The sequence below is a fragment of the Parus major genome, chromosome 10, assembly GCF_001522545.3.
Source record: "Parus major isolate Abel chromosome 10, Parus_major1.1, whole genome shotgun sequence".
NCBI lineage: Eukaryota > Metazoa > Chordata > Aves > Passeriformes > Paridae > Parus > Parus major.
In genome coordinates, this window is record NC_031779.1 from 18,999,865 (window position 1) to 19,011,247 (window position 11,383).

Sequence of the window (11,383 nt, forward strand, 5' to 3'; positions counted from 1 at the left end):
TATAATAATAAAATATGATATAATGATAATATCTGATATAATAATCTTATATAATAGTCTGATATTATAATAATAATCTGATATAATAATGAAAATATGATATAATAAAAATACGATATAACAATAATAATATGATACGATAATAAAAATCTGATATAATAATAAAACTGATATAACAATAAAACTGATATAATAAAACAGATACAATAATAAAACAGATACAATAATAAAGCTGATACAATAATAAAACTGATACAATAATAAATCTGATACAATTTGATCTGGCATTGCTCTTGGATGTGGATTTCGGGGGAGATGTTTGTGCCGGCCACTCCACATCAACTTCCTGCCCAGCACATGTTGCTATAAACTCTAATAAAATAAATAAGATTTATTTTATTAGTTGCTGGCTCTTCCATCGTCTTCTCATGCAGCCAAGTAATTTTGACTGAAATATTCCTCTTTTTGTCCCGCAGCAAAGGGTGTTTCACACATTTCACACCCACAACAACCTCAGCAATAAAGGGATTTTAACAGCTGGGACGTGTTTTCTATCAAGAAAAGTCCATCATTAAATTCAGGCTCAGAAATTCCCTCACGTTACTTTTAAGCAAAGTTTAGTAAATTCGGATTATTTGACAAAGAGGGGAAATTCTTGGATACTCAGATTAATGAAAACAACATGTTCACAGAAAAAAACCCACATATCTGCTTTAAAAATATTATTGTGTCTGAACACAGCTTTGAGCATGTGAGTTATGTGACAGGATGCATTTTTTGGGGAAGTTACAGAGGAGGAAAATAAAAGAAAGGCAGATTTTCACCTTCAGATTCTCATATTCTTTTACTCTACGGCCAAAAGGGGGAAACGTGACTCTGGAAAATCGGGAATTGAAAAATATTGGAATTTTGGAGGGCTGAGCTTTCATTTTTTCCTCCCCACAGAGGTTAAAAATCCCCCAAAAAATAAATATATTGTAGCTCAGAAGCAGCAGAGCTGGAGGATGGGATTGGGGCTGTTCTCCCCTGCTCCAGTTGCATCCCAATATTTTTTTTTTTTGGAAAGGGAGAGGGAATCCTGACAGATTTGAGAGTCACTGCCACAGCTGGAGGCACTGAGAGCACCTCTGTGTGTCGACAGAAGATTTTTTTTGGCAAGGAATCATCATCTGAGCCTCGGGAGCAGAGAGGAACGAGATTTCACTACATGTAAATAATAGCCTAAAAATAGAAAGGCAGATTGTTTTTCTCATTAAGTTCCTTCTCCATCCTCTGGAGCGCTGGGAAGGGAGGGACAATCAAAAAAGGCCCGGAGTGAAAAAAAAATATGAAGAGCCTGGGTGAGGTTTGTCTGTAAAATAAAAACAACAAAAGCAACACTGGCAGGACCATTTTAAACCTGATTTTCTGGATCCTGTTTCTTTAGTTTGCTTCTTTATTTGAATGCAGCCGAAGGCATTCTCGGGCTGCTTTATTTAAAGCCAGTTTGGAGAGGGGACGCTGTGGTTTGTGGCCACGTGTCAAGTTTGATAGTGCTATGCCATGATTTAGCAAAAACACTCGAAGCACATGTCCACATCCCACTGAATTTGGGAGGAAGTGAAGAAGCAGAGGAAAAGCTGTTTTTGCTGTGCAGCAGCCTCATTCAGGAGGAGGGGAGGAAAAAAAAAAACCCCATAAAATAATTGAAATAAATCAAGGGTTTATCTTTTAATCGAGGATTTATCAATTGTAGATCTTCCTGGCCAAATTCCTCTGACTAGACGTGAACTCACGGATCGTGTCGGACCAGGATTCCACGGATTTAATAATTCCAAACAGTTTTCCACTGGGCTGGCTCAGACCACTGAAATAGAAGGGCTAATTATGGGAGCCGTGGGCGTGCTGGAGTCATCTGACTTTGATTTTTTTTAGCCATCCCAGCAGCCTGCCCCCTCCCCAAAGCGGAGAGAAGCCTTCATCACACGCAGGATTATGGGGGCGTTGCTCATCATCCTCCTGGAACCGCTGCTCCTTTTCTTGGGGTGACGCTCCGGGTGTGCCACAACTCCGGGAGAACCTCTGGGAGAAAGAACCTCTGGGAAACGGGACGGAGGGATGGCCCCGAGATGGAGCTGGGGTGTCAGCGAGGAGTTCCCTGGATTTTCTGGCTGTTTGGGGAATATTTCTGGGTGAAATGGTTGGAAATGCAGTGTTGGGGAAGAGAGATGAGTTGTGTGATTTGCTCAGCGTAGCAGGACTTCAGATATCTCCTTCCCATAAACAAGGTGCCGTCCAAAATCTGTTTATTTATGTGTGTTCCTGTTCTAGGTGAAGGATTTGTGACCTGTCCACCTTGGTCAAAATCCACACAAATCAAAATCCACACAAATCAAAATCCACACAACTTTGTCCTGGACCGATGGAATGCGACACATCCTGATCCAATTCCATTGCCATCCCTACTTACTAGGAGTTGTTTTCTTCAGGACTTCCCATAAATATTCTTAACAATAATCACATTTAACACCTCTTTCCCATTCTTCCCTTAACACAAACTACCGAATTTTAAATCCTGGGTAACCCTCTTGGTCAAACTTTATAAAATTTAATTCTGTAATTAAATTCTGTGGTTATCTTACCACAGGTTCCCTGCATGGAACAGAGCACGACTTGTTTTAATCTGCAGACTTGAGACATTAAAGCTTTATTTTGTCTTTCAGTGACCATAATCTAAGAGCTTTCTGAATGTAGGATGATGGATTTTATGGCAGCTATGGAAATTGTAGGAAATTTTGTCTTCTTTGTTCAGTTCTGTGCATTAAGGTGAAGGCCAAGGAGAGGAATTGTCATGGTGATCTGTATTTATAGAATAACACACAGGTAGAAAGAAGCCGAATGGAGCTATAGTGACTTAAATACTAACATTCAACCCACCCAAATTCACAATTGATGCCATCATCTTGCCAGGCAGAATTTTGGTAGATGTTTTCCCCTCTATGCTGTCTGGCTTGCTGTTGGAAGAACACAAATTTTACTCAAAATTCACATGGAATGGGCATATTTGGATCTCAGTTCTCTGCTCTTTGGGACTCCTACAACACCTGTATTGCTGTTCCTAGGGAAAAGGAAAACCCGGGCAAGCTCACCGTGATTCCCAAACTTCTCCGCACTAGCCTAGGGAAATAAAACTTGTAATTCCCCGAAATAAAACTCATCGCTGCCCGAAATGAAACTCATCATTTCCCGCTTGCTGCAGACCAGGAGCCGGAGGTTAAGCAGGCGCCCGCTGAGGGACCCCGGCCCCATCCTTTTCCACCCCTAAAGGTCTCAAACCCGTGGATTAAGCAGCAGGAAGCGGAGCCACAAAATCCGACTTTAATCAACTCATTTATTACTGCAGCTTCGCGCACCCACCGCTCCCCTCGCGGCCCGGAGGGTGCCCGCACTCCCGGCTGAGGGGAGCCGGGGCGCCCGGAGGGACCCGCGCCCCTCACGGGGCCGGCGGCGCCGCAGGGGCCGCGCCGCGCAGGGCCGAACTTCCCGAGCGGCTCGGCGGCCACACGGCGTTCCCGGGGCGGCGGGGGAAGCGCAGCGAGAGCCCGGTTCCCCTCAGACGAGGGCTGGGAGCGACGGGGACCCCCCGCCCGAGGAGGCACAAAATGGCGCCGCGATTCAAACGCTGCGCGCTGCGGGCGGGCGGGGCGGCGGGGGGGGCGGTGTCCCGGCGGGGTTCACTGCGCCTGCGCGCAGAGTCGCAAGATGGCGGACAGTGCGGAACTAAAGGTAAAGCGCAGCTCCGGGTCCCCCCGCGGCGCCGCCGGGGCCGCGGCCGAGAGCGGCCCGCGGCGAGACGAGCCCCGCTGGAGCGGCCCGCGGCGGAGCGCCGCCGGCAGCGGGGGCTGAGGGGCGGGGTGGGTGGGGAGCGGAGCGCGGAGCTGCCTCCCCTCTGGCCGCCCCCCCTCGCCGGCCGCGCTCCGCCGGGCGGCCCCGCCGGCGGCCGGGGCAGCGCGGGCGGCTCCGCTCCGCGGCCGCCGGCTCGGGCCGAGCCTCCCGCGGGCTGAGGGCGGCGGCCGGGGGAGAGCCCCCGCGGGGGGCGGCGCGGGCGCTGCCGGGGCGGGGGACGGAGCCGCGGCGCCCCGCGAAGTTTGCAGGGGAGTCCGGCGGGAGCGACCCCCGGCAACGGCGGCGGGCGCGGTGACAGCGGGGGGAGCGCGGCGGGGAGGCCGGCTCGCCGCCCCTCCGGTAAATAAAAGAACGTCACAGGCAGATGTGGAGGAGTTCCGCGGTGTTGAGCTGGCGGCGGTCCCTGTCATCCTGCGAAACACATGGAAAAGGGGCGCTCCGAGCCACCCCGCAGCCCGGCCGGCGCTCCCCGGGCCGGGGTCGCCGCCTTTGGGGCGTTTTGGGGGGGATTTTGGGGCGGGGGACGGAATTTTTTTGGGGCGTTTTGGGCTCTCAGCCGAGATGGTGGAGGGGGGGGGGCAGGAGCAGGTCTGCCGAACGCGGAACTTTGGGTTTCCTAAGGCGTAAAAGAAACAGCAATTTTGAGGAACAGCAGTCGTGGGATAGAGGGTGGGAGGCATCCGCCCAAAAATCCGAGGAAAAGACCCCTCCCCGAAACTCGGTGTGGGTGCAGGCTGTGCCCTGCACACCCTGAGAGGTGTTGAGAGTTTGAGAGTTTGCTCGCAGTTGTCACAGGGTCGGTGTTCACCAGGAGGGCTCCTGCCTCCTCCTTTAAAGCGAGCGGCACAAATCAGGTGGATTATTAAATGTGTAACATAAACTGCGGAACACGTCGAGTATGACTAAGGAGATATTTTGTCTTTCCCTTGAGGTTTGGTAGAACGGAGTGTTTTTTCTGTGTTTCAAAGGTATGGTTGAGCTTTCATTTTTGGGTGTTTAAGGAGCTGTCAGCAGGTAAAGAAATATCAAATCGTGAGTGTGTTGTGAGTTGTGTGGGTCAGGAGCCTTCAGATCCTCCTTTAAATCCTTCTCTGGCCTTGGTTTTCCTGGGAATCTTCAGTCCATATTGTATTGCTTGAGCTGTGGAATCCTTAAGCTTTTATTTTTTTCCTTTTCAAACTCTTGCTTCCCGCATAATGAGATCAAAGGGTTAAGATGCGATTGCAGTGCTGAAGTTTTTGTTAATTTTAGCGTGGCAAATGGAACAGTGTGTTTTGGTACACAGAGAGTTTCGTGGTGCACAGCAGCCAGCTTGGCTTTATGTGATGCCTTCATTAGCAAGGCTGACTCAAAAGGAGTTAAAAAGAGATGGGAAATAGGGAATAAAGTCATTCCAAACCTCTTCATTGATCACTCATAGAAGTCTCCTTCTGGAGAAGAAATCACAATTCTTAAAATTTACCTTTCCTAAAGTGCAGTTGCTGCCTCAGGGGTGTGGAGGGTGAATGGCAAAGTTATCGTTTCATTCCCAATTTCGATTTTCTGCTCAAAAATTCCATCCCCAATTTCAGTTTTCTGCTCAAAAATTCCATCCCCAGTTTCAGTTTTCTGCCCAGGTTCTGTTCAGAGCGGTACTTGCAGGCAGGGACTGCGGGATGGCACTCTGAAAAGTTGTTTTTTTCTGTAGCCATATCAGTTTGCTTAACAAAAAAAAAAAAAGTAATTACTTCCTCCATTCATACTTTGAAGACCTCAGGACATTCTGATTTTATTTTGGTTTTATTTTTTTGTGTCTTTGGACTGTACAGAATTAAAAAAATGCACGTGGGTGGGTCCTGCTGTGTCAGGGAGGGGACACAAAATCTCCTGCTCGGGGTTGGAGCTGTGGCCCTGCAGCTCTCCAGGTACTGCAGGAGGTGGGTGCTCCTCAGAAAAATGGGATTTATGCAAAGTTTTCCCACCGTGGTTGGGTATTTTTTTCAAGCAGGAGTAAATCCCCAAAAAATGTGCTTTTAAGTTCATTTTTTTGGAGTTGAAAGGTACCTAAGGGAGGGTTTGTGATTAAGACTCTGCTGTTTGAAGAATGACCGGTGAACTCCTTTAATTATTTTCATTTTCTCAGGTAAAACCTTTAAGGGTTCTCCTCTGATTAATTAGCAAACGGGATTGATTTCAGATTTAACGACCTTTAAAAACTAAAATCAGCTGTAATACTTGGGCAGGGACTCTTTGGCTTGGCCAGAAAAAGTTTGCCAGAAAAACCTCACTCAAGTTTCTAAAACTTTTGTTTCCTTCCTGTGCAAAGAAGCCCGGGGTTATGTGTGGGGAGTGTCACATGTGGAAATTGGGGAATGCGATACGAGGGGTGCTGTTGCCAAAGGAAAATTAAAGTTCTTGCTCCCTCCAGAAAAACAGTGGTCAGCCTTACTTGCCACAATTTTTCATGGAGTTTTAATCATGAAATTGCCTTTCCTGTAATGGATTTTCTTACCACAAGCCCAGAGCGTTTTCAGCCTTTTTTACCCCTTTTGGGATTGTTTGTTCTGTTGGGGGGGGGGGAAAGAAAAAAAACCTAAAATAAAATCATCAGATAAGATCAAACATAATTCTGCATAATTCTTGTGAGGTTACTGAATTCCTGGGTACTGGGGAAGGTCTGGGTAAATTAAAGCAGTGTGTTTGCCCAAAATAAGGTAACTGGAAAGTTTGTTCTTCTGCAGAGCTCTCCCTCACTCCATAGGCTGAGGCATACATGAATTTTCCTGATCTTAATTACTATTCCTGTCTAATTGCACCCAGACTCTAATTTATCTCAAGGTAAGCTATTTAAAGCTCTTTCTAATTGGAAGGAGTATACTTGAGTGATTAAATCTTTCCTTCAATATTTCTTACATCTCTTTAAATTGGTTATTAGATTGTTGTGATCTTCGCCTTCCACTCCAGCATTTTGGAAATCATTACGCAGTTTGCAATAATCAATTCAATTAACCACGGATCAAAGAAAGGGGAAAAGAAAAGCTTATGTTTGAGTATTGTCATTCTTGATACTGTCCTAAGAAGCTGGCTTGGAAAGCACATGCTGGGAGGTTTTCTCCTTTGTTCTCTCTCCTTTTAAGAAAGTGCCTTTGGGGATTGGAGAGATCCCTGGTGTGTTTCTTGTTAGACATAATTTATACTTTAAAAATAAAATTAAAATTAAATAAAAAAAAAAAAGTGAGCCAAGAGTTTGAATGAAAATTCATCGCAGCATTTCCACACAATGGTGAGGAAAACAAACCACTTAGAAATATTCCTCAGTTGGGAAATATCCCTCCCTGAAAGGCAGGGAAGCAGTTTTGGGATAACAGTGACAAATGGACCTGTGGAACTGCACCCCTAATTTTAATAAACATAATCTACCTATTTCAGTGTTCAATTGGAATTTTACACTTCTGCATTACGAGCTCTTTCTGTTTAATCCTGTTATAAATTGCTGAGGTTGGGTGTTGCTGAGATTAAAGTAAATATAATCTACTTTTCATTGTTATCTGAGCCCGTGGATTACGTTTGTCCGTGCTGTAATTTACCCTGTGTCAGCAGAATTTGTATTTTTAACTGATTTTTTGGGGGCTGGATATCTTTTTTTGTTGTTGTTGTTTTGGAGCTTTTGGTCATCCAGACTGAGCTTGCAGATATCAGAGGGATAAAATTGGCAGCTGAACCACCAAAGCCTCCATCCAGAACCCTTTTTTATCACCAATAAATCCCAGATTGTTGCCTGCACATAAATGCAGTGCTCGTGGGTAAACCTTCCCCATCCTGGGAGGATCTGTGGGTCTGTGCAAGTGAAATTGATTTCAGGGGGAAGCTGTCAGCATTTCCTAGTGGTCGTTTTTAATGGATTTCCAGGTGATTTTCCTTTGGGTTGTAAAGGTTTTTAGAAATTCCGGTTAGCAGCAGGTAGGAGATGCGCCTTAATTCAGCTTTTATTGCACAAGAAGAACCTTCCTGCAGGGAGGAGAAGTGCTCAGGACTGCCTGGAAATCGGGAGGAATATCCATGGATCAGGCACACGGGACAAAGGGTTAAAAACATCCCACAGAGCCTGGTGTGGAGAGCTCAGCTCCCCCTGATGTTGGAGTTATTTATAGGGCTGCAGCCTCTGGGTGCTGTGCTTTGTGCATCCAGGGCAGGCTTGTCACTGATAATGCCTTTGGCACGGTGGGATGGAGTTCCTGGAATCTCTTCCTGGGGAAATCAGCATCTCATCGGTTCTCTCTTAGTGCCATTAGAGTGAAAACCAAAACAAATTGAGGCACTTGAGACTCTCCCTGTAATTGTTCTGAGATAGCCCCCAGGCTTCTCCTTCCTCTGGAGCATCTCCTGGAATCCTTGTTGGTCCTAAAGCTTGGACTGGGATGGGGTCTGGCCCTCTGGAGCATCTCTTGGAATTCCTGTTTGTCCTAAAGCTTGGATTGAGGTGAGGTCTGACCCTCCGGAACATCTGGAATTCTTATTTATCCTAAAGCTTGGAGTGAGGTCGGATCTGACTCTCTGGATCATGTCTTGGAATCCCTGTTTGTCCTAAAGCTTGGAGTGAGGTGAGGTCTGACCCTCTGGAGCATCTCTTGGAATTCTTGTTGGTCCTAAAGCTTGGATTGAGGTGAGGTCTGACCCTCTGGAGCATCTCTTTGAATTCCTGTTTGTCCTAAAGCTTGGAGTGAGGTTGGATTTGACCCTCTGGAGCATCTCCTGGAATTCCTGTTTGTCCTAAAGCTTGGAGTGAGGTGGGGTCTGACCTCTGGAACATCTCCTGGAGTTCCAGTTTGTCCTGAAGCTTAGGGTGAGGTGGGCTGGTGCTCTCCATCCCTGTGCCATTGGGCCCTGCTGAAACCATGGAATTTGAAGCAATAATCCCTTGGTTGCTTGGGAATCAACATTTGGAGAGGGTTAATTTTTGGATCTCTCAGTGTCCCAGGGGATTTGTGACTGGAGGATGGATTTTCTCTTTCGCGGGGTGTTGGTGTTTGGCTCTTGGCTCCACAAGGAAAGAATTTCATCTCCAGACCTGAAGTTGTGTCAGAAATGTCTGTTTGCTTTTGCTGCTCTGCTTCCAGTGTGGAAACTTTTGCTTTACAGGTGCCCTTCTAATGGAAAACTCAGCTTTATCACCCTCCATAAAAAGCAGTAAAAGCCTTTTGAAAACCCCAGATTTCAGGGAAGAACGCAAACACGGTTTTTACGTGGAAAACTTCACTGTAAATCCTTTGTCTCAGCCTGTGCTGCTCCCCCTTTGCCTCTGATGAACAGAAGAATCCCAAATAATTGTTTATCCTGTTCCTGTGTGGGGAGGAGAGGGGAAATGCCCGTTTGGAGGGACTGCAGGGATTTTGGAATCCTCTTGGTGAAGCTCAGGTGCTGATTGTGCTCTGTCACTGGTGCTGTGCAGAGCAGGGAGTGCTGAGAGCCTTGCTTTGGGCTTTTTAAAGTGGACATGATTGGATTTTATGGTGCAGAAATTGCACGTAGCACCTTCAAGAGCAGTCTGTTCATGGAAACAAATGATTTTCTTAAAAGCAGAATCTTTTGCTCGAGAGAGGGGGATGAGGAGGAGAAAGGAGCTTCCAAAAATCTCCTCCTTTCTGTACTCAGCGCTATCAGAGCCATTTCAAACGTAGTCACTGCCATAAAACGTGGCTGTTTCAAAGTAAATTAAAAGCTTGGGGGCTACAAGGGAAAGCAGAAGGTATTAAACCTTTGAGGATATATGGAGCTGAGGAGATGGCCGTGTTCTGGTCAGAACCCCACAGAACCAGGTGAGCAGGATATTTATTGTCCTCCCTGGGCTGTGCTTCAAACCTTTCCCTCTCTGGCTGGAGCAGCTCTATTGATCCAGGATGGCAATTTGCACCATCTCCTTTTCCTTCTGGGATTGTGGATGGCTCTGCTGGTCTGTGGTGTCCCTTTGAGAGCTCTGGAGGTGGGATTCCAAGGCTGGGGAGGAGTGGGAGGGTGTTCTGGGCCTGTCTGGAATATGGGAAACAAAGAATTGAAAAGCCAGGGTACGATTAGACCAGAGGTCAGCCTGAGCTTGACCTTCATGTCTGTAGGAGATGATATCCAAGAGATTTATATGGGAAGTGGCACGGTAATTAAGGAGAAGGAAAAAGAGGAGGGAGAAGGGAGCCCTGGGCTTTGCAGCAAAGACTCCGTGGCCACGTGGAAGTTTATTCAGGAGATGAGCGCTGCTCACCTCGTGGGCAGCTCCACAGCGAGCTCCCCGTGTTTGGGTTAGGAAATGGGAATGGACACGTGGGAATAAACCTGGATGGGCTGCAGGAAATGCTCCAGTGGCAGCTTTCCATCCGGGAAGGATGCCTGACAGCAGGACAGGGAGCAAGGGGCAGTTCCAGTCCCTGCCCTGCTCCAGACTGACACAGCAGCTCCTCCTTGGTGACAGGTGAAGCATCCCTTGGTAGGCACTTTCTGCCCTGTGCCTGTGTGTTCATGGTGCTTTTTCCTGGTTTCCAGCCCTGATCTAAATTGTCATGCTGAATTCTTTAATCCAGAGTTCAGCAGGGCTCTCCCCTTGGTTTTTCATGGTGTTTCTTTGGGTTTGACACCTTCTTGCTCCTTTGATCCCGACCGTGGATGGCTTTGTGATTTGTGGGAGATCTGCAGCCTGAGCAGTGGGGTCAGAGCAGCTCACTCAGGACTCGGTGTGTGAGACTTCGGAGGATGGAGGTGGCACCGCCTCCTCCTTGGCTGAACTGTTTTCATGGTGAAAACAGGGTTGGTTTGGCTTCTTTAAACCTCCATCCCAAACCTCTTCCTTCAGCTTGGGCTGTGTTCCAGTGGGAAGATGGTGGCTGTTTCCTTGGTGACCTCCTGGACACGTTGGAAGGTTGCCAGGAGGTTGCTCCAAAGCCTTCTCTCCAGCAGGCTGAAGGAGCTCTGTTCCCAAAGCTCCTGCCAGCTCATCCTGCTGCACCTCACAGCTTCCACAAAGAATTTTTGGGAATGAGGTTTGGACAGGTTTTTCCATGCTGTGATGTCGTTCCTGGGGAGTTTTTACTCCTGAGGATTTATGTTCATGGACATCCCCAGCAGTGTGCAAAAGCAGTTCCTGAAACTGATACCAGCAGAAATAGCTTCCAAAAACTGAAATTTCACGAGCAGAAATAATCCCCCCCTTCAGAGGGGAGAAGGTGACACCCAGCTCTTCACCAGGAGGCTCCATGGAATGATTGTGAAACTCAGGATACCCAGCTCTCCCGCTCTTTCCCCTTCTCCCATTAAATCCAGGGCTCCAAAGCACGTGGAAAACCGAGCTCCATCTCCTCCTTGCTTGGCTGCAACACCTGCACCTTTTGTGGCCGTGGTCAGTGGAGCGTGCAGACACGTGAGAAATGTTCTCAGAAATTTGTGCTGGGCAGAACTCACAGGCCTGGCTTTTCTAAGCTGGGTTTAGGCAAGATATTAAACTGAAAAAATGGGATATATGAGATGGTTTATACAA

General features: G+C 47.3%; 1 protein-coding gene and 1 long non-coding RNA gene across 3 annotated transcripts in view; both read left to right on the forward strand.

The window, feature by feature from the left end:
• Window positions 1–3,700: 3,700 nt before the first annotated feature.
• Window positions 3,701–11,383, forward strand: part of PIAS1 (protein inhibitor of activated STAT 1) — a 56,206-nt gene continuing 48,523 nt past the window's right edge. For both annotated transcript variants that reach the window (XM_015639282.2, XM_015639284.2), the window contains exon 1: window positions 3,701–3,765. In XM_015639282.2, the coding sequence (XP_015494768.1) occupies window positions 3,742–3,765 (24 nt within the window). In that variant the 5' untranslated portion in view covers window positions 3,701–3,741. The remainder of the gene's footprint in view (window positions 3,766–11,383) is intronic.
• LOC117244925 lies at window positions 4,063–7,287 on the forward strand. The gene is made up of 2 exons (XR_004498901.1): window positions 4,063–6,702; window positions 6,800–7,287. It is a non-coding gene; the product is annotated as an uncharacterized LOC117244925 (long non-coding RNA).